Source organism: Eschrichtius robustus, chromosome X (genome assembly GCF_028021215.1).
Source record: "Eschrichtius robustus isolate mEscRob2 chromosome X, mEscRob2.pri, whole genome shotgun sequence".
Lineage (NCBI taxonomy): Eukaryota > Metazoa > Chordata > Mammalia > Artiodactyla > Eschrichtiidae > Eschrichtius > Eschrichtius robustus.
This window is the reverse complement of record NC_090845.1, coordinates 118,163,879-118,187,678: the sequence shown is the minus strand read 5'-3', so window position 1 is coordinate 118,187,678 and position 23,800 is coordinate 118,163,879. Positions and strand designations below refer to the sequence as shown.

Sequence of the window (23,800 nt, the reverse complement as noted above, 5' to 3'; positions counted from 1 at the left end):
AGAGACAGCAGGGAGAAATCCAGAGGCCAGGTGGCAGTAAGGAAACCCCGCCCCCGGATCCGGCCCCGCCTCCGACTCCACCTCTTCTCCCTCTTCCCACCCACCCCGCAACCGCAGCTCATCCTCCAGGGCGGAGAGAGGTGGCATTTGAGTCCTCCGGTATCCCAGCAGGCAATGCAGCCTAGAGATGCTGACAAAGGACTGGAGGGAGCAGTCGCAGCTGCTTTCCGAGGACCCGGTGTTGCCGAGGTGAGAGTCCCCCACCGTCCCGTCACCCACTTCCTCCGACTTCGGGAAGACGTGGAAGTTACGTTGCCAAGAGACCCCGCGGAAAGAATGAGCTGTACCCAAACCCCGAGCTTGGCTCTGTGACTGACAGCCGGGCTCCGTGGCGCCGGGACGCGGGTGGGAGGTGGGGGGAAGGCAGATGGAGTCCTTTCTGCCCCATCTCTGACTGTCAGTTGCCCCGCCGCCCGCGGATCTCCGCCCCCGGGTGGGGCTGGCGCGTGTGTGTTTCGCTTTTGCCCGGGCGGAGGCAGCTGGCTCTGGATCCTCCCGGTGCCTGCCCGGCAGAGTTCGGTTGCCCCGGGGATGCGACTCCAGGGACGACTCTTTGGCGGATGTTTCGAGGAGGGCTGGGGGAGGGAGGTGGACTCCCTGTTCGGGATGACACCGTCCTCGTCCTTCCTCCACTCCAGCGGGTCCCCGCGGCGAGCAATTGGAAGGAAATCGGCGGGGCTGGAGCGAGGCGTCCCGGGATGGCTGGAGGGCGATGAAAGCGGGGTGGAGAGGCTGGGAGTGAGAGCAAACGCCTTCTTGAAGTGATTGGCGGGGGATGTAAGGGGTACGTGGCCTGTGTCTTCCCCCTTCCTGGACCTCCGCACGGATCCTGATGGTTGCACCAGCTGCTGGGCTGTAAACAGGCTCACATGACCGGTTTCACATGGAGCCGGCCGGTGTGGGGACGAGGGCTGGAAAGGCTGGGCCCCGGGCTGGTGGAGCCGAAGTCCTAGGATGGATCGTTTGAGACTCCCTCCTCAGCCTTCCAGCCCTTCGTCAGTGCTCTGTGGTGTCCCCTCTGGGTAAAGTAACTGACGTCTGTCCTCTCCGGACTGAAGTAGCATTTCTGCCCCAGTAGAATCGAAGAGACCTCACTTCGGGGAGCGAGAGGGAAAATGTTAAGTGAAAAAGGTCCCGGATTTTTTTTTACATTTGAGGGAACTAAGAGAAGGACGGAAACCTGAAAAATTGGGTCCTTTGGATCTTGCCTAAAAAGCAGTCCTGTACTTTCGGAATGCATTGTGTTCTTAATGTGAATTCCAGACAAAAATCTACTTCTTCAGGCAGGGCGCACATGGGATTTAATACATTCTTGATGGTGAAAATCTTGTCCACTTGTTTCCTCTAAGTGCTGGGAAATCTCTGCCGAGAAAATATCATATACAGGATATTGAATAGGGAGTGGACACCAACTTTTAGATTACACGTATATTTGGCTATAAAGCAGTGGGAAGTTTGGAAAACAGGAAACGGGCCCACATGTGCCTTTCAAGTTGTTCACGTCTACATATCCAAACAGGATTCGAGATTAAACTAGCTTCTGAAGCATTTCTAGAACTCTCAAAATAAGAGGTTTACTCAAATACCAGGATATTTGAAAATTTGGAATTCCCTTTATTTGGATTCCCTCTATTTATAGAATATAATTAAATGTAATGGACAATATTCAGTACAGAGTTACCATGTTATAGGCAAAGATAGAAAATAGAACAAATAGATTATAACATAATGCATGTTTCTCCCCTTAAATTGTTCATGCACATTTTCTTCCTAAATTTTTTATTTTCAATTTTTTTCTCATGGACCTTTTACATATAACTCCAATTTCTGAAAAGCAGAAAACAAGAAACTGCAAGAAAAGCTTCCCATTCCTCTAATAGCCCAATGAAGTAATTTGTTATTCTTTTTCTGATTTTAAAAAGTTTAAGATGGAAAATAATTTAAAATCTTGTCTGAAACTTAGATTATTAGTGTTCTGAATCTTGTTTTGCCACCTTGTAGCATTCTGGAGAATCTTGCCCTACAATAAATAGATTAAGTGATTTACTCTTTGAGGCCCTCCATTTCCTCATGTGTAATATGAAAGTTTTGTTTTAATCTCCAGAGCCCCTAATAGCTCTCAAATTCCATAAAATGGTGTAGTTTTTGATTGGGCACTATTCTTGGATAAAATAAGCTGGTCAAATAAGGCAAGATGTTGGTATCCACTAAAAGGAACATGCAGTAAGTAACAAGAAGTACCCAGAGTCCTAACAGAAACAGGAACTGCATTCTGCAAAATTCTCATTAGGTTAATTAACCGTATAGGTTGACCTGTACCTGTCTCTCCTCCTCTCTATCAGGGAATTGAAGATTGCCTCCGCTAAACATTAGAAATAACAGTTCCATCTGACTTTCTTGATCTTCAGGGCATAGTACAAAGTCTTATTCTTTCACTCATTCCAGCTTCTTCCTGAATTAAGTGGGCTATGTGATCAGTGATGAAATTAGAATAAAAAGACAGCTCTAGCAGGGCCTTACCTTGGCAGTACCTTGATTAGATCACCAGAACCAGTATCTGGTTTTCAGCTTTTCAGGGTTCAAAATTACATTTTGCCAGCACATCTAGAAACTATCAGTCAGTCTCAGGGATTGATCCATACTAACCAAACTCACAAGAGATTTCTATGTTAATATGAATACCAGTTTATTAATAAAGGGAGACGTAGAACTGCCAAGCAGACCAGAGATTCATGTACAAGCCAGGGCACCCTTTGGTCTTGACACTGTGGGAACACATAGAAATTGCTCTTGACCTCCCCTTTTTTCTAGGGTCTGTGTGGACCACTTCTTAAAACACTTAGTAGCTGATACAGTTGACAAAATTATAGCTTGCTTTTATATAAAAACCATTTTGGTTATACCTTTGTATGGATATACCCTAGTCACCTGATTGAACTTGAGCCACCCGAAAAACATCTCTGAAATCTGTTTCCTCTCCATTCCTCCTGCCTTAGTGTCGGCCCTCATGTCTCCGTGCCACATTCATTCAATATTTATTTATTTTTTACTGTAACTACTTTGGAGTCAGGCCCTGTGCTTGACTGGTCAATGGCAACCAGTTTCCTACTTCAGATCATATCCAGTCAATTCCCTGCTTAAAATCCTTCCGAGGTTTCCCTTGGCCTGCAGCACTGCTTCTCAAAGCATAGTGTGCACCAGAATCATTTGGAGGGCTTATTAAAACACAGATGGCTGGGCCCCAACCCCAGAATTTCTGATTCAGTAGGTCTGGGGGGAACCCAAGAATCTGCATTTCTAGCAAGTTTCCAGGTGAAGCTGCTGCTGCTAGTCTGGTACAACATTTTGAGAAACACTGGCATCCAGAATCAAGTCTAAAGCTCTCAAACTTGGCTTACAGGATTTTCACCATCTGCCTCCAGCTTACCTTTCCAGCCTTCTCTCTTGCCGCTCCCCCATACGTGCTGTTTTTTAACCACAAGCAATGCCAAAGCTCATTTTAAGAGTCCCTTTCATGCCTCCACACATACTCTTCCCTGGAATTCACCCCCCTCTCCCTCCACTCCTACTGCAAACCCCTATTTAAGGCAGACTGTCACTTTCTTTATGCTCCCAGAGCATTTTGTATCTATCAGCATTTTAACACTTGTCACATCTTATCCTAATTACTATGTATATCCGTTTTTCCTGCTAGACTCATTTTGGAGGGCTGAGACCATGATGTCATCTTTTCTCCATATGCTTTAGCACAGTGCCTGGTATATAATAAGTGCTCAGTAAATGTTTGTTGAAATAATTTGTGATTCTCTAACTTCTGAGAGTGCTCTATGTAGCAACATATGTATTTCCTATAATGAATTAATATAGATTTTCAGAATTGCACATACATCATGAAATAACTGAAGACATTGGGATAGTGTAAAACAAGGGTTAGAAAGAACTAGTTTGAAAGAAATGTTTTAAAAAAGACATTATTGGAGGGCATCCTTATTTCTTTTACTTATTTATTTATTTATTGGTCATGCTGCGTGGCATGCGGGATCTTAGTTCCCCAACCAGGGATTAAACCCATGTCCCCTGCCGTAGAAGCTCGGAGTCCTAACCACTGGACCGCCAGGGAATTCCCCATCCTTATTTCTTTTAAACCTTAAAAGGTACACTACTTAAGTTTTACATCTTAAATACGTAATAGCCTAGCACTACATATCATTGATAGCAGTCAGTCTGACTATTAGTAAGATATCAAATTATACAAAAAACCCTCGAAATTGTATAAAAACAAAATTGCCTAATATTGAGCAGTGAACCATTTAAAAATATAGCGTGAACATTAGAACATCGCTTGTGAAAGAGCCGATTTTAGGAACAGACCAGCCATTAAAAAGCCTGATAGACGATACTGGAAACTCAGAGATGAGGAGAGCTGACTTTATGAAATGGGAAGGAAGGAGAGGTTTCAATACCAGTGAGAGTAAAGCAAAAGAACATACTGCTCTTCACTATTTACTATGCAGTTGCCATTGGCAAGGACTGCACCAAGTATGGAGGAAAGAGATAGCCCCTGTGCCCAGATAAAAGGGAGCTGGGCCTGGAGGTGGAGCTGGGAACCCTAATCAGTAAACACAAGAGCCAGGCACAGGTAGTAAGTAGCTGGTGCACTGTAGCCAAGCAGATGGGTCACTAGTTTCTGGGAGAGGCTGTACTTCAAATCATCCTTAACTGTTTCAAACTTTGAACCACTTCGGTGCAAGAATCCCCAAGGATCACTTATTTCATTTTTCTTGCAGCCTCCTCTCCCCCAGATAAGGGCGGGGCGGGGCGGGGCGGGGCAGGGGTGGAGGGCAAATGACCATATGGTTTGCAAGGGGTTTCTATGCTCTTTAAGTCTCCAGGTTTTGAACCTTTGGGGATAAAAGATCTCGAAACTCCCCTGTTTATCTCAGAGCCTTATCTTTCCCTTCCTCTGGTCCATCCAAAGTGAGGAAGACAGAGAAAATGATCACACTTGGGGTATTGGTCTCTCTGGACTGATGGTGGAAAGTGTGGGTGAGGATTTCAGTGTGTTGAGGCTTTTTTTTTTTTTTTTTTTTTTTTTGGTGGGAGAGTAGTTTGCAGACTGGTCACAAGGTGGTGTGCACACATAAGGTTTTCGCTCAAGTTTCATTCATGTTTGCATTTCTGTGCTTTGGGATCAGAGGAAAAGGATGAGGCAGCCTCCTGTACCACCAGCTCCCAGCGGTTCTGTCTCCCTGTTAAGTCAGGGGTATGTCAGAGCCTCAGATTTCTAAACCCTGCTGGCCCAGTTGGGCACGAGGAGGCAGGGAAGATGAGGAGAGGCAAGTGGGAGGGAGGGAGGAGGGGAGAGGCAGCTGGGAGTGTCGATGCTCTCCGTTCTCCTCTGACTGCAGCCCATGGCAAGCAGCCACCAGAGTTACGGTTCCTCTAATTGGGATCGGTTGCCTGTCTTTCGTGGATGAAGGGTGTTCAGCTATGGGGAAGGGGAATGTTCCTTGATGGAGGAGACAGTTATTAGTGGATACCTGTAGATTAACTGCTAAGTTCAGTATCTTCTTCTTTTTTTTTTTTAAACCCAGATTTATAGAATTGCCATTACATGATGCTATCTTTTATTTTTAATTTAATTTAATTTTATTTATTTATTTTTGTCTGTGTTGGGTCTTCGTTTCTGTGCGAGGGCTTTCTCTAGTTGCGGCAAGTGATGGCCAGTCTTCATCGCGGTGCGCGGGCCTCTCACTATCGCGGCCTCTCTTGTTGCGGAGCACAGGCTCCAGACGCGCAGGCTCAGTAATTGTGGCTCACGGGCCCAGTTGCTTAGTGGCATGTGGGATCTTCCCAGACCAGGGCTCGAACCCGTGTCCCCTGCATTAGCAGGCAGACTCCCAACCACTGCGCCACCAGGGAAGCCCAAAGTTCAGTATCTTCTAAGTGCCTAACACTGAGCTTGAGTCTTTGGATGCAAAAAACAAAACAAACAAAACAGAACAAACAAAAACCCCACAGAAAAACAATACAGCATTATGACTGAAATCTGGGGAGTCACAATTAGTCCACACAAAACAAATGTCAAAGTATTCACTCTACCCAGTAAGTACATTAAAAAACAATGTAATAAAATTAGTGAAATGCTTATAGATCAGAACAGTAGCAGAAGGCCATAAAGAGGGGACATTTGTACTAGGCTTTGAAGAATGTGTAAAATTTTGGTGTCCAGAGAGGAAGAATAAAATAAACCTTGGTTATTATCACCCTAATGAATAGTTACTGACAGCCATAGCTCTGCTTTCACAATCAGGAAAAGAAAGTGTGCGCAACTTAGTAAGTGAAATTGTCTCTCGATTTTTTTTCTTGATAAAACTGAAAAGGAAACACATGCATCAAGACTTGAATTTTGGATCATCCTTTGGGAACTCTTCTCTTCTGGAAAAGCAGGGGAATTTCCTAGAGATGAGGGCATGTGTTGCCATCAGCATCAGGGAAGCAGGGGTTTTTTGTGTTTTTTTAAAATATTTATTTATTTATTTATTTACGGCTGCGCTGGGTCCTCGTTGCTGCACGTGGGCCCTCTCCAGTTGCCGCGAGCAGGGGCCGCTGTCTCCTGCGGTGCGCGAGCTTCTCATCGCGGTGGCCCCTCCCGTTGCAGAGCACGGGCTCCAGGCGCGCGGGCCTCAGTAATTGTGGCACGTGGGCTCTAGAGCGCAGGCTCAGTAGTTGTGGCGCACGGGCCGAGCCGCTCCGCGGCATGTGGGATCTTCCCGGACCAAGGCTCGAACCCGTGTCCCCTGCATTGGCAGGCGGACTCCCAACCACTGCGCCACCAGGCAAGTCCCCGAAGCAGGGTTTTTGAACTGAGACGCAGAGGAGATGATTATCGTGTAGGGAAGTGCGGGTCTGGAGACCAGAGTTCTGCCACCAGTATCCTGTGCAACCTTGGGTAAGACCCTTAACCATCCTGGGCCTGTTTTCCTTGTTGGTAAAATAAGAAGGGTTAGGAGCTGACATCCTTTGACTCTGTGTGTGCTTGACTTTGGAAAGCGACCTTATTAACTGATTCACAGTGACGTTTTACCGGCTTAGTGTATAATCTCTCCCCAGAATTTTTGCACTCTTATCATTCTGCAATATTGACTAGAGCAAAGAGAAAGTGTTAGTCTCCGGAAAACCATCAATTAAAGGCAGGTATCCATCATGTTTGTTGGCAGAGTCTGTATTATTGCACTGGTGACCTGGTGCTAATTTCTCCCTAATCTCCTCTGGTTAGAGTTTGGGAGGCAATTTATATCTTAGCCAAGATAAGTGAGAAATGGGAACACAAATTCGAAAAGAGATAGTAAACTGCTCAAAAATGATTCAACACTTTTAAGATGGTGACTAGGGGACAGACAGCCTATTCACAATTCATGGGAAAATATTCAACTCATAAAGAGAAAGCTTCAAAATTCAAAAATAAGAATTGCTACTAAGCTATCATTTAAAGCTAGTAAAATTTCTACTCTGACCTATGCCAACTAACTTCCTGAGGTTAGAAGCAAGAGTTTAGCACTTGTTCTGTGTGTTTAATTTGGACTCCCCAGCCAGCTTTATAAACCATCTCATACTCCTTTGTAAGAAAGTGTTACATTTTCCTAAGTTTTCAAGTCATCTTAAATAAATCTTGGTTCTTCCCATTGTAATGAGTTTCTGTTGCATATAAAATTATTTTAAATAATTAAAAAATCATTCTATTTAACACATAGTTTAAGGTTTTCAATGTTATTAAAAGATCATAAATGGAAAATGTAATCAACAGATTTTTCACACATTGTTTCTAAATTCCTTCTTATGTTTCAAAACTGGCACCTTTTTGGAACTTCCCTGGCCGTGCAGTGGTAAACACTCTGTGCTTCCACTGCAGGGGGTATGCATGCCATGTGGCACAGCCAAAAAAATAAAATAAAAATAAAAGTTAAAAAAAAACCTGGGACCCTTTTCAAATTAGCCTCTAGTAGAGTTGTTGTTTGAGTCAACTTTTTTTTTTTTTTTTAGTTTTGAATTAGGTCTTCATGGGGTTCAGAACTCAAAAGATTTAAAAGGGTATCCAGAGAAAACTCCCCTCTCACCCCTGTCCCCAGCCATTCAGTTTGTCTTTCCAGGGGCAGCCCTGGCTGTCCTTCCAAAGATATTTTACCCGTACCCAAGAAAATAGGTTTACATAGTCTTTTATCTTCCTTTTCTACACAAATGGTAGCATACCCTACTCTCTGCATTGCACCTTGCTTTTCTCACTTAATACTGCATTTGAAGATCAGTCCATATCCACACCACACAGACAGCTTCCCCTTTCTTCTTGACAGATAGCTGGTATCCCAACGAATGGCTATATCATACTTTACTTAATGAATCCCCTATTAATGGCCAGTTGGGCCGTTTCCAATCTTTTGCTATTGACAACAACAACTAGCTCTTACTGCGTGCCACGCTTCGTTCTATGTGCCTCACATAAATTATTTTATTAATCCTCAGTGCTGCTGCTGCTGCTGCAAAAAAAAAGCCCTGTCACATATATGATTTCACACAAGGGGAATATTTATGCCTGAGAAATTCCTAGAAGTAGAACGTCTAGATCTGAGGGTTAGGTGCATTCAATTTTGGCAGGTATAGTGGTTGTACCAACTTATATTTATATCCCCGCCAGCAATGTAAGAACATGCCTGATTGCTCCCACCATGTACTATCAAACTTTTTGATTTTTGCCAATCTGACAGGTAAAAACATGTATTTCAAGTATAGCTTTAGTTTGTATTTCTCTTGTGAGTGAGGTTACACATCCTTTTGTAAGTTTAAAAACAATTTGTATGTCCTTTTCTATAAAATATTATAGTGTTTGCTCATTTTTATATTGAGTTGTCTTTTTTAATGATTTGGAGGTCCTCTATATATAGTAGGGCAATTAGACATTGCCTATGATATGAACTGAAAATGTTTTTTTGGCTTTACTTATAAAATTTTTTGCCATGCAGAACTTTAAAAGTTTTTATATAGTTGAATTTATTAATAGTTTTTGGTTCCTGGTTGTTAGAAAGCCTAAGATTATTAAAAAGATTTTCCATGGTTTCTAGTGCTTTTATGCTTTTGGTTTTTTTATACATTTAAAGCTTTGATCCATTTGGAATTTACCATAATAAAATTCTGGAATTTTATAAGGAGTGAGGGATAAACTCAATTGTGTTTGTAGATGGATACCTGGTTTTATCAACATTTATTGACTGAACTATCTTCCATGAATTAGAGATGCCACCTTTTTAAAAAAATGTTTTTTTAAATTTATTTTTGGCTGCGTTGGGTCTTCGTTGCTGCGCGCGGGCTTTCTCTAGTTGTGGCGAGCGGGGGCAACTCGTTGGTGCAGCGCGTGGGCTTCTCGTTGCGGTGGCTTCTCTTGTTGCGGAGCACGGGCTCTAGGCGTGCGGGCTTCAGTAGTGGTAGCTCGCGGACTCTAGAGCGCAGGCTCAGTAGTTGTGGCGCACGGGCTTAGCTGCTCCGCAGCATGTGGGATCTTCCCGGACCAGGGATCAAACCTGTGTCCCCTGTATTGGCAGGCAGATTTTTAACCACTGCGCCACCAGGGAAGCCTGAGATGTCACCTTTTATCATAAGCTAAATTCTCAGCGTAACTGAGTTTTAGAATAAGATGTTGAATATTATTTAGTGATGCCAAAGTTGGATGTTCTATTCCTGGTAGCCAAGCTTACTAAGAAAGTAATTGTAGAGCTTATTTTCTATTGAAAAAAGTAACATGCCAAACTTCTGAGAGGACATTATCCAAATAGAAATATGTATGGCTCTTAGGAAAGAAAAGAAATTCATGGCAAATAAAAACTCAGAATTAAAATGATTTAATCAGATGCTTTTCAGAATAACCTTAGTTTTATTTTATTGAAATGGCCAGTTAGTTTGGTATAGTGGAAAGAATACTGGACTAGGAGAGGCCTGCTGGCATTTTTTTATCTCCCTTGGTCTCTTCCTAATTTAGTAATAACAACAAATACTTAGAACAGCGCCTTGCCTATAACCAGTGCTAAAGGCTTTACATAGATCAGTTCATTCAGTATACGTAATTAATAAAGAATTTGTAATCTGTTGTGAATTAAACAAATGTAAAATATTATTACTAATAAATATGTCTATAGGCGCTTTCAGCTTAGTCAAAAAAACCCAAAAAACAAAAAACAACCTAACACTGTTATGGGCTACATGCATGCTGTAAAGTATACAAATAGAAAGTGGAATCTGGGGCAGCCTGTGGATGATGACCTTACCAAGGTTCTCCCTTACCTTCACATTCCTGTGTCTTCACTTATGCTGATCCCCAGGTCTCAATGCCCTCCCTACCTACTTCCCCCAGCACAGAAGCTCGTATCCTTTTCTTTAAGGGCCACCCCAAATGTTGTCTCCTGGCCTCTCTTCCAGGTAGAATTATTCATGCAGTCTTCTAATTCCCTAGCGCTTTATATACGACGGTATGCATTATAATCAAGGTAGCTTAAATATTTATTTTGTCTCCTCAATTATACTTGAGTTTCTGGAGGGCAGAGTTTCTGGAGGGCAGGGCCTGTGCATTATTCATTTTTGTATCTCTGTGCAGCTCTTGACATAGTTCCTGGCCTATAATGTTCAGCTGAGAGAAAAGAATAAAAATTTGCATACATGATTATACAGTATCCTATTTGATAAAAGTGGGCAAGGCCTCAATCAGAATCTGAGCCCCGATAGCTGGTAAAAACCAAACAATGGTACCTCAGAAACTAACACAACATTGCAAAGCAGTCATACCACAATAATAATAAAAAAAACAACCAAACAATGTAATCATTTGTTATATTTCTCTCTGAGTGTATGAGAACCTGAGTGCAAAGTATTAAATGGATTTTGGCCTACTGTATTTTATAGGTGTGATCTACAGGGTGAAAATCAAACATTTTCTGTGACTGTATGTTTTAGCTTTCTCATTTTATTTTAAAAAGCCACACTTAGGATGCTAGCTAAATAAGAATGTTGTTGATCAAAATTAGATTAGGAGATAAATACAGAAACATTACTTATCAGACAGGCTACAACTCTCTGGAACATATTCAGCAACCCCAGAAGAAATCCAAAAAGGTCTCTGAAGTTGGAAGAAAATAGCTCTCATGAAGTCTGTGTCCTTGATGTAGGAGGGGAGGCACGGGGCCACTTGCATGCCAAGGCCTGCTTACTGACTTTGAATTTTCATGGAAAACTCCAAGGACTGCTTAGCAAGTTTGGATATGCGTCTTCTTTTCAAGACATTTTTCCTTGTCTTGGGTTTTGGTAGAAAAAAAGATTAAGAGAACTCTTCCACCCATGCTGCCAGAAGGCACTAACTAAAGCATTGTTGAAATGAGTGTTAAAAAAGTGAGTCTCGTGTTTTTCCTTTGTAAATCATGGACGCTTACTTTGTTTTATATTTTTTTTCATCTTTAAGAATTCTGATTGGCTCACATAAAATCAGTTGTGACAGATTAAAACTTTTTTTTTAATCTGAGGTTTTAAATGAGTGACATCCTTTTGATCTCACCTTTTTGAGGGTGATTAATTTTAAGTAGGAAGCCTTCTTTATCATAGGTTGATATCCTGAATGTGAAAGGAGCAAGTGTAAGTTTCTCTGCATAGTTTGGTAGAAGCTGTATAAGTAAGCCAAGCGGAAAAGTCAAAAGGCATGTTTAAATGATCTGGGGACTGTTCTAATGCATGCTAACCATGCTAGTCATAGCTAACTCATGATAACAGGTATCACTCAGCTTGCTTTTTCTCTTCTCTTTCCAGATTGCCAAAATGCTTTGGAGTTTTTAAGTGATTTTAAGAAAAGCCCAAAATAGATTTGAGACTGTAAAAACTGAAGCCGCAGCAAGGGGGATTCAGTGCCAATGCATCAACAAAAAAGACAGCCAGAGTTAGTGGAAGGAAATCTTCCTGTCTTTGTGTTTCCCACAGAGCTGATATTTTACGCAGATGACCAGTCAACACATAAGCAAGTGTTGACGCTGTATAATCCCTATGAGTTTGCCTTAAAGTTCAAAGGTGAGTCTCCTAGGTGTGTTTTCTGGATTTTCACTACTCCCTACTAATTTTTGACTTGTAGAAACTAATTTTTTAAAAAACACTAATGGCCATTGTGACTTTTTCTTTCAGTTTTGTGTACTACTCCAAATAAGTATGTTGTCGCTGACGCTGCAGGTGCAGTAAAGCCTCAGTGTTGTGTGGATATGTAAGTCACAACCACTTCCTGGTAACATGTTTTCAGTGTGTTCATATTTATGTGTTTAACTTGAAAAAGATCTTTTCTTGAAGCTGCTCCCACATAGGCCTTCATTATATTTTGAATTTTTGCTGAGAGTTTGTCTCGCAACATACTTTTTAAGAAGTTTCTAAGAAATTCTAAACAGGTTGGCCAAACAATAATGCATTATGTTGGAGCTGATGTGTTTGTTAATATTTCCACGAACACTTCCTCACTGTTGAGCTTTTATTCATAGCAGGGAGATTTATGGAGGCAACATTCTAACTTATTCCTTTAAATTTCTCTAGCTATAAGAGGGAACTTAGCCCTCTTTGGAACATCTTGCTGTTATAGTGTCATTTGTGGAGCTACTATGCTCTCAGAACAATGGTCATATAAATTCATCTGAAATGATTCAGCTAATAAAACTGAAAGTCTATACAAACAGGAAGCGAGTGTATAACTACTCATCTGTAAAAGGTTATCTGAGCTCTTCCAGATAACTTCGTCTTAGAGTGTCAGATAAATGATTGTTTGTTCAAGCTGTTCATATTTAATTTTCACTTTAGAACTAGTGGTGACCAGATGGATCCAATGACCAGCCCTTAATTTAAGCTACCAAGTAAACTGTATTTGTTTAGATCTTCCGTTGAGAATGAGAAGCAGAAGTCTTTTCTCTTGCATACATTTTCATCATCTCAGAGCCATAAAATGATGTATCTTTGAGGACGTGTTTTTGCACATTTCTTTTGATTTTCGTTCAGTACGTAATAAGCACGGACTATTGCAAAGAAATATAGTCTCTTGCCTAATCAATGTGTTACCTTTGACCCAGTTGTTCTGTGTTCTCTATTAAGAACGAAGTAAAATAAATGACACTGCAGATAACTTGCATAAAATTATAGTACTTTATATACTCTTTCCAGAGAAATACGGAAATGCATCGTAAGCCTTCTGTTGCATTGGTCTTACTGTGTTACCTACTTACTCAATTGCTTATTTTTGCCTTCGTGCACGGACTTCAATTTTAAGTGTAGGTGAGGTTTGTTATTTTGTTACTTGAACAATAAATAAGTGGCAATAGGAATTTATGAGACTTTTGTGGGGAAGAAACAATTTCACATATCCTGTTTAGTGAATATTGCTGTACACAGATAGCCAGGAAAAAATGTCATTGCTAAAAGGAATTTTCTTTACCTATCATTCTTTTACTTTTCTTTACTTATCATTCTTAAGATGACTCTTATTCGTCAAATATTTCAGAATTACCCATTTCTTTTTGGGTTATACTGTGATTTTTTTTTTAAAGTATCACTAGCAAATTTCTGTATTTGAGTATTTGGTTATAGTCAGTTAATATGTATGAAATCTCTTGCTGAATTCTGCTTGACAGGCCCCCAGAAACCTAAACAGCATGTTCTTTTTTAACGTTTCCAGTGTGATTCGTCATAGAGATGTTCGATCCTGTCACTATGGTGTGATAGACAAATTCCGTCTCCAAGTTTCCGAGCAAAGCCAGAGGAAGGCTTTAGGAAGGAAAGAGGTCGTGGCTACTCTTCTCCCGTCGGCAAAAGAACAACAAAAGGAAGAAGAGGAAAAAAGAATAAAGGAACATTTAACTGAAAGTTTATTTTTTGAGCAGTCGTTTCAACCAGGTAGTCTGGATTGTTTTTAAAACCCTTTTGAGGTCTTACACATTTCTTACTTTAAGAGAATCAGGGAGCAAAGAATAATTACTAGAACAATAACCTGCCACTCTAAACCTAGTCGACTACTTCAAAAGTGAACGTAGAGATCAGGTACCTAGAATCGAACAAGAGGCCTAGAGCTGGCCTTTCAGCGGAGAGAAGGGCTCCCACTAGATGAGGCTCTAAGGAGAGGGCAGTCGTTGCCAGAGCCTTTTCAATCTATAAAACCTGAGACTGCAGGCACTGTACTTTATAATGCTAGCACAATTTGGCAATTCTATACTTTTGTTTCTGTGACTTTCCTATATCCTTTCTCATTTAATTAATTCGAAGAAGGAGAGAGATTGTGTTTGGCAATAGGCCAAGCTTGGTGCGCTGTTCATATTATTTTGAAAAAAAAAATCTCATTAAAGTTGAAGTTAATTAAACTAAGTAGATTATAATATCCCCTGTGGGCTATTAATTGAATCCCTCTCCATTCCTCATTTCCTTCCAGCTTAGATATTCAGGAGTGTTGTGATATATTCTTTCAACATCGACACTATCCTCATATTCAACTCTTGGACGTCATTCCGCCTCCCTCTGAACTTCTCATTATCTCCCTCCAACCCTATTATAAGGGGAGGAAGATAAAATTTTCCATAGAAAAGCATGGAAACTTTTTGACCGTGATATATGAATGTGATAGCAGCTGTCCTTGAAATGGCAACATTATATATGAGGGATTAAAAACCATCTACTTGTCATTACATTAATTCATAGATCTCTATCAGTTTGTTCATCTTAGAATGTTTATCTCGACAAGACAGGGAGTAATGCCTCTTTGATTTACTGGAGCCAAGTGTCTTCTCATTCCATGCAAGGAGTGCCCAGATTTTCTGGTGATACCAAGACTAGGAACTAGGTAGTAACTAGTAGATTGTTTTCTTCTCAGCAACTATTATTAACCGACAGGACCAGTTTTTCATGTTTCGAAGCTGAAAGAGAATCTCTGTCAAATGTCACTTCGATGTCCAATCAATACTGTGAAGTTGACTTATAAATAGATATGAAATGCAAGATTCCTCTTTTAAAATGCCTCCTGTAGAACAAGAAAGGCCATTTGAGCATTTGGTTTGGGGTGTTAATTTTATAATTTAAAGTAAAGTGGTCGTTGCAGGTCATTTTGGTATTTAACAGACTGGTTTAATGCCGAACAATAATAAGGGTTAAAAGTTTACAGTTTTATATATATATTTTTTTCTTTTATTTTTAAATTGTTGGAATTCAAGCGAAAATCATCCTAAAATACAAATGTGTATTATTTGAGCATTTTATTCTTATTTTATTTTTATAACGAACCTTTGCATCTGAAGTACATTAGAGAATTCTTCTCATTGTAAAATTGGAGTAGGTAGATGAATAGAATAGGTGGTACTGGCATAGCACATGGTGGTCTCTGTTTTGGGGAAAAAAAAAAACCACACACCTCTCTAAGCCATCCTGGTCAGAAAGCTCAAGGAAAGCAGACACCTTATTTGTCTTGTTCATCATTATGTTCACCCTATTTGTCTTGTTCATCAAGTTCATCACTTGTTCAGCACAGTGCCCGGCATACAGTAGTTACACAGGAAATATGTGCGCGGGCCTCACTAGGAAGGCTGGACTTCTCAGCTGGTAGGGTCGGCTGGACTGGTTTTCTTTGTCTTACAAGGTTTCCACGGTTCCCGCTAGTCTCTAGAGCAAGGGCGACAGCACACGGTAGAGCTCCCCGCTCCCCGCAGGTACAACAATGTTGTGAGGGTCTCTCTGTGAGTTTAGCTGGAAAAATCGTTGGAGGCTGTATCGTGAAAGATTTGGATTTTAAAATGTGGTGAAAGGCAGTACAAATGAGAAATTTCTTCTCAAGTTATGTATTATATAAAAAGACATATAGTAGTAACAAATTAAAAAAAGCAACCAGCACCTATAATCCCACACACTTAACAGATCTGCTTACATGTGTTCCACGTTACTTTCTAGACCTCGTCTATGTGCATAAATACAATTTATATATTTATATATATATATATATATATATATATTCTTTTTTTTTTTCATTTAGCAGAAATTGAAGAGAAACCCACAAAGCATACTTTCACAAAATATCAAAGCCCAGGTCATTAAAAAGTTATTTTAAAAAGATTCAGCTGAATCTTAGAGGGTTTGTCTTAATTACATTATTAATGAACTGCTATGTCTATGCCAGGTTTGAGCCAGTGCTCTCTGGCTTAAGAAAACTACGTTCTTTATTATGGTTTATAATAATAAAGAATTGAGACTGACCTAAAAGTCATTTAGGGGATTGATTAAATTACGAATATTCATAAGATGGAATGTCAGGCAGACATTTACAGGGATTTGATAGAATGGTAGATAGTTATATATTGACATAGAAAGAGGTTCAAATATATTTCCAAGTGAGAGAAAAAAAGTTATAGAACAGTATGTATAATATGGTCTCATTTAAGTAAAAAATCATTTTACGTGTTTATATGGGCATTTATAAAATCTGAAAGGATCTATACCAAGCTGTTAACAGTGTTATCTCTAGGAGGATGGGATTACAGAGGAACCTTTATGTTTTCTATATCTCTAAAATTTTTACAACCCTGTAGTATCAGAAAAACTTTCCACTTTGAAAAATGTCAAGCATTTATGTGAATGTTTTTGGAATTTCTTTAAATAGTAAAAATTCCTTGAAATAATCTTTACTGTGGGTTTGCATTGAACAGTGTAGTTGTCATAAATATTTTCCTTGAAAACCTACCTTTGCAACAAATATAAATATAAAAGTACTACATTCATTAGCAAAAGACAGACTTGTTTTTAGGCATTTATGGTATTGTTTCATCTCAAGCAATAATCACTATAAGATTTGAATTTGTTTTCACCTGTCTGTCTTTGGTGAGGCTCAATTAAACTTCACACAACAGCTATGGTATTAATAATTTAGAAAAGCTGCATCTAATAATAAAATGAACAGCATTATTTCATTAATAAAACACAAAGATTGTGTTGCTGTTGGCTATTCCCTTTAATGAAAGGAAGGGTCGTGGGAAAAGCCATATGACAGAAAATGCTGGTGGGTTTCTTAAAAACATGGGTATGAATATTGTACACACACAACCAGAACTGTAGAATAGCAGGCCGATAATAAATATTTTTAAATTTTATTTTATGGTGGTAAGAACACAACATGATATCTACTCTTTTAACAAATGTTCGTGTACAATATAGTACTGGTAACTATAGGCACAATGCTGTACAGCTGATCTCTAGAACTTATTCATCTTGTGTAATTGAGATTTTTATGCCCATTGATTAGCAACCCAGCCCCTGGCAACCACCATTCTGCTCTCTGATTCTATGACTTTTTGACTATTTTAGATTCCTCATATAAACGGAATCATGCAGTATTTGTCCTTCTGTGACGGATTTATTTCATTGAGCATAAAATTTGCCTGACATTGTTTCTGCTGCTTTCTTACTTCTATGCTATAAATGGCGGTAGAGTGGAAGGCAAGAGTTTTCATAGGCAGCTTTAGTCACATTAAAGTAGAACCTTTTTGCCGCCTTAACACTTTCAAAAATGATAGCAGGATGCTGCAGGTATTAGGACCAAACCTGTCTCGAGACCTACCAAAGATACTCCCAGAAGGTAGTGGAGCTCTACTGCAGTAGAGTACACACACGCAATGCACTGGGGGTACGGGAAGAAAATGCCAGAACTTCAATTCCTATCTATTTTTAGCCCATTCTCTGCACAGATAATACATGCTTGAACACTTTCTACGAATTCCGGTGGGGTAGTGGGGAAAGGGTGATACCCACTGTTCTCTTCAGTAGGAACTCACTACCTCACATTCCATCCTGTAATGGGCTTCCAGACAAGTCCAACAGATAAGGCCCCACGAAATGGGAAAGATGGGGAAAGAATCAGAGAAGTTAGACAAAACCAGACTCCTGGTGAGGGGTGGCCAGTCTGTGTGAATGAACTTCTGTCTTAAGCTGTTTTTAGAAGCAAGCTCAGGGATTTTTATCTTTTTACAGAAAACAGAACTGTCTCCTCAGGACCTAGTTTACTAACTGTCTTCCTGGGAGTGGTGTGTATTGCAGCTCTGATGCTTCCCACGCTGGGGGATGTGGAATCGCTGGTGCCTCTCTACCTCCACTTAAGTGTCAATCAAAAATTAGTGGCTGCTTATATCTTAGGTAAGTGTTTTAAAGATGCATTGGGGCATATGGGTAGGCAATTTGTTTTCTTGAAAAGAATAATACGTTGTTCTTTTATTTATTCCATTCTTTCTCCAAAAAATCTCTTCTGGACTAAATTGTGTCCTAAATACTCGCAAAATACATTTGTAAAAACATGAGAATTGGGCTTCCCTGGTGGCGCAGTGGTTGAGAATCTGCCTGCCAATGCAGGGGACACGGGTTCGAGCCCTGGTCTGGGAAGATCCCACATGCCGCGGAGCAACTAGGCCCGTGCGCCACAACTGCTGAGCCTGCGCGTCTGGAGCCTGTGCTCCGCAACGAGAGAGGCCGCGATAGTGAGAGGCCCACGCACCGCGATGAAGAGTGGCCCCCGCTTGCCGCAACTGGAGAAAGCCCTCGCACAGAAATGAAGACCCAACACAGCCAAAAATAAATAAATAAACAAATGTGGGGTTTAAAAAAATTTTTTTTTAAAAAACAAAAAAACATGAGAATTATGGAAACACTAGCATTAAACTTCAGTAAGACAAGGATTCCTAACCTGAATCAAGGCCCAGAATCTTTAGATGGCTTGCCCGAGGTCTATTGATTACAGTTGATTCTCTTAAAAAAGTTATTTAAAATTTTAATACAGTTTTTAAAGGTTACTTTCCATTTACAGTTATTACAAAATATTGGCTCTATTCCCTGTGTTGTCCAATATATCCCTGAGCCTATCTTACACCCAATAGTTTGTACTTCCCACTACCCCACCCCTATTCTGTCCCTCCCTGTGTAGGCAGTTTTTATGGCCTGGAGGTGGTAGTGCTGGCCTTGATGTGTGTGTGGGGTGATGGTGGTGGCTTGACTTTTTTTTTAAAGAAAAACAGACTGCTTCAAAAGCACGTTGAGGTAAAGTGCATTTTAAGATTTAATTGTTGGCTCACATTTAGTTCTTTTCAGCTTGTTTTATCTAGTACCTAATACTGTATTTTTCAGTTATTTTCCTTTTGCTGATTTACAATGGTATAAAACATGTATAAAATGTAAAATGCATACATTCCATGATACGGCATTTTTACTTCTAGGAATTGATCCTAGGGAAACATACAAAGCGCATACAGTGATAAAGATGAACAGGGCAGCCTTGTTTAGTGTTGTGACCCTTTCTCTTTAAACCAGTTCCCTTGTTTCCTGTTGAATCATTCTTTCAGTCATCCTGGCCTGAAATCTTATAGTTAATTAGTTCCAATGAGCAAACATTCATTCAGGACCTACCATGTGTCAAGGATTAGGGTTCTGGTGATGAATGACTCTCCTCATCGTCTCCTCTCACCTCTTCTGAGGTGCCAACCCTTTTCAGTATTCTCTCTCAGAATTCCTTGGTGTGCTCCCTTTTTTAAAATTTCCAAGTTGTCTTCTAAGTTGTCTCCGACTTCTGTCTGTGTCCCTCCTATTCCTGTTCCTCCCCTTTACCCTCATTATCTCCCCCCACAAATCATCCATCACATTACTGTCGGGTCGATTTCCATCCTGTGTTGATTTCACCACCACCACTCCCTACTCAACAACCTTCAGTGATTCCCCATAATCCATAGCCTCTCCACACTCTGAGTTACTCTTGCCTCGCTGCTTCCCTATGTAAATTCTTGATTAGAGTGCGTTAGGTTATTTACTGATCCCCAAAAAGCTCATCTGGAGCCCCGGTCCTACCTCCATGCCCTTGTTCTTGCCATTCGCTCACCTGAAATGCCTGCCAACCATACTGTTCTATATCTTTCCTGTCCATCTTTTCGGCTTACTTCAGCTTGACCTTTTGGGTCATCTTCTCTGACTGCTCCAGTCCTATGTGATTATTTTCCTTCTCTGTACTTTATCACTCACTTTTTAAAAACCACTCATTTAGGACTGAGGATGTTCGTATATTATTAAATTTTTTAATGGTTTTATGTATGGAGTCTCTTCAGAAGAAACAAGCTAAGCAGAAATACTATGCTTCTGTCTCTTTGTGGCCTTAGGGCCCTGGGATACAAACAGGCTTGCCTTGTTTTTGTTGATGCAATTAGCAGGCTTTACTGACACTTTAAAATGCCATGTCTGCTATTATTATAGTTGATGTGACTGGATAAAGCGAGAGATATATGTGATGGTTAAAAATTAGCTACGGCCAGACATTAGTGATTGTATTAAATCTATCCAATGACTGCCTATTGCTGTAAATTGGATTTCTTCTGTATAGTATCAGCTAAATTCAAGTTGATTTTGAGTTCTTGGTAGAGTGCCTGCCTATGTGCTGTGTTTTGTTTGCTCATTGAGGTGTAAACAATTATTTATTGAATGGAAGATTTTGTAAAATGCATGTCCTTAACTGTTCTCCAATTTTTTCTTTCAGGTCTTATCACAATGGCTATACTTAGAACATGAGCAAGGAATTCACTTGACTTCTGAAGTAAATTTATCTTGAAAATATGAATGTGGACTGCCTTTTATCTCTATTTCACCCCATTAACGTGCTACAAACTATTGATTGATTTACAATCATTGCAAATGTATAATATATATTTTAAATTACTCTGTAATTTTATTCCAAGGACTCCAGCACATTATGTTACAGACAGCAAGGAAGCTTCTGAGTGACACTTAGGAAATTTTTTGAAGAAATTCTTTTTATATCTAAGCCTACCGTGCAAAAGACTTTAATTAAGACATTCGTTATTTTCTCATCTTTTTTCTAATTCACTTTGATTGTTGAGATCATGTGTCCTTCAAAGTTAAAGGCCTAAAAGAGCAAACTGACCAGCCTGAAAATAAAGCTACATTTATTTCCTAGCTACGAACATCAATGTTACTATATAAATTATGCCTTGTCCTCTATCATTATATACAGTCACCATGGTGTTTCTAAAATAAGAGTTTTACAGTTAATAGAGAAGGTACAGTTAATGTACCTTTATATATAAATGTACCTGTACCTAATACAGTTAATGTAGAAGGTAAAAAAATGAAAAAGCATAAAGTACTGAGGGATCATGTTTATCTTAGGGTCTCACAGAAGACAGGACATATTTAATTCATCTGGTGAACTACAGGATAGGTTGTGGTCCAGCCACCAAGAAGTAGGGTGACCATTCTGTTTGGTCTAAGAATTCTGAAGGAAGGTAGGCGTTTGTTTAGTTAGTTGGTACACCTGGCTTTACCTCTGGATAATGCTTTATGTTAACAGGAGGAAAAATCACTTTATCTTTTCTCCCCAGCCCTTTGCCTGACTGTAAGCTACTGGCCCAGATTGGGACTACCAATGCCAGGTGGTTTATGTGGAGATGATTTTTCACCTTTAAACTCTAAGCCAAGTATAAAAAATCCTTAATATCTGTCTATTTTTTAATCAGTCACTGAGACATTTTTTAAGTTTGTATTTATTATTAAAACAACTTTACCAAAAAAAGTCCCCAAAGCACAACTATGTACATTTCTTTATAGCCTCTTCTGATCTCTAACATATATATGCGGTTTTAACTGTGATTGTTATAGTATCTGATCTTTTGACTTAGGATTTTTTTCTGAGAGCACAATGTATTGAGTCTCTTGAAAATCATCTTCCAGATCTTTTTACAGAATGATCTTATGCACTGCTACTGTAGTATTCTCAAGGGATATATGTAAACACGAGATGTATGCCTGAGGTTGGGTTTTGCAGGAAACAGTACTTTGCTTCTAAAGTAAAAGCTTTTACTTATACTCTTTTCATAGAAAATCCTCATTGTTTAACCATTTGGGGAGCATAAATCATTAAATGGATCATGTCTGTACGTTGTGTAATGACTAAAAAGCACATAAATGTAATCTATTTTGAACTTTGTAAAAAAAAAAAAAACCCTTGTGTTTGAAGGTTCCTTCTTTCTCTGTCCATCTCAAGTCGCGCGCGTGTGTGCGTGCGTGTGTGTGCGCGCGTGTGTGTGCAGGTGCACGCACATGTGTGTGTGCATGTGATAACACATTGTACAGAACAGAAGTTACTTTAAAAAAATAAAAGAAAATGGAGACCTAAGTTTCACAACGATTGACACATTTTGTTTCGGTATATCTCTGAGGAACTCAAAGTCTCCTGTTTCCTAAAGCTGTCTCCTATTCCTGTGAGTTAAATAAGCAAAAATAAGAAGTGAAATCTGTGAGCTAAAATGTCTTAAATTTTTTAATTTACCAAAGGAGTTTATTTGTTTTTACAGTTTTTGAATAGGTAACAGTTATGTGCTTCAAAAATCAAAAACTATAAAAAGGTGAAAAATCTCTCCGCGCCATCCCTGTCCACACAGCTCCTTACAAGTGACCACTTTTATGAGTTTATATATACTTCGTTTGTTTCTCCAAATATATATTCTTATTTTAATGCTTTTATATATAAATGGTAACATGTTCTACATACTGTACTGCACCTAGCTTTTTTCTACTTAACGCTATATCCAGGAAGAACTTTCTATATCAGTAGTTAAAGAGTATCCTCCTTCTTCTTATTACAGCTGCATAATATTTTGCATGGCTTAGAGCATAATTCATTTTACCAGTTCCTGACTAGTTCTACCAGTAACGCATGAGAGTGCATTCCACAGTCTCATTAGCTATGTGTTTTGCCTATCTGATAGCTGAGAAATGGTATATCCGTGTAGTTTTAATTTTTATTAACTTAAAAGTGAGGTTGACCATCTTTTCATAGAGCTTATTCGCATCTTTGGTCCCCCACCCCCTGCTTTCTGGTGGGTGGGTGGTTTTTTTCCTTATTGGCTTGTAGGAGCTCTTTGTGATATGAGTTGCAAATATTTCCTTTCAGTTTATCATTTTTCTTTGACTTTGCTTATGGTGTCTTTACCATGCAAAACTTATTCTGGAGTCGTTGAATTTATGAGTCTTTTATGACTTCTGGATTTTGAATCATAGTTAGAAAACCCCACTCCAAGGTAACAAATCATAGATACGCACATGCATACAAACACCAGTTAGAAGATATAATGTAGAGAATAGTCCATTTACAATAGCAAAAAAATTAAATTTAAAAAACCTAGGTTTAAACTTAAAGGCCCAAAACTTTTATAAGGGAAACTAAAACACTCCTTAAAAAAAAGAAAATAAAATAAAACACTCCTGGGAAACACAAAACTAGACCTGAACAAATGGAAAGACATCTGGGATGTGTAGTCTTAACATCATAAAGATTTCCTATCTTTCTAAGTTACGAAAATTTAACATGATCCCAAAAAGAATACCACAAAGTTTTGGTATTTTTTTTTTTTTTTTACCTAGACAGGTTGACTCTAGAGTTCATATGAAGAAATAGCATAGCTAGGAAAACTTGGAGAGTAAAGGGAGAAATTTTTCCAGAAATTAAAACTTTTATATAACTCCAATAATTCCAATAATGTGCCATTGGCCCGTGAACAAACCAATGGAAAAGAATTGGAGTACAGAAATAGACCCAAATATATCCAGGAATTTAGATAAAGGTGTCATCTGCAAACAGTGGAGAAAAAAATATACTGGTCAAGAAATGGCA

At 39.5% G+C, this 23,800-nt stretch overlaps 1 protein-coding gene across 3 annotated transcripts; it reads left to right on the top strand.

Moving 5' to 3' along the window:
• Window positions 1-147: 147 nt before the first annotated feature.
• On the top strand, window positions 148-22,582 carry MOSPD1 (motile sperm domain containing 1). 3 transcript variants are annotated; one of them, XM_068533986.1, is made up of 6 exons: window positions 148-249; window positions 11,899-12,153; window positions 12,265-12,340; window positions 13,805-14,010; window positions 18,112-18,273; window positions 20,648-22,582. In XM_068533986.1, the coding sequence occupies exons 2-6, from the start codon at window positions 12,000-12,002 to the stop codon at window positions 20,677-20,679; spliced, it is 630 nt and encodes a 209-aa protein (XP_068390087.1). In that variant the 5' UTR covers window positions 148-249; window positions 11,899-11,999; the 3' UTR covers window positions 20,680-22,582. The 3 variants fall into 3 exon arrangements, with proteins under 3 accessions (XP_068390087.1, XP_068390086.1, XP_068390085.1); XM_068533985.1 differs by having other exon boundaries at window positions 13,790-14,007; XM_068533984.1 differs by having other exon boundaries at window positions 13,790-14,010.
• Window positions 22,583-23,800: the final 1,218 nt, after the last annotated feature.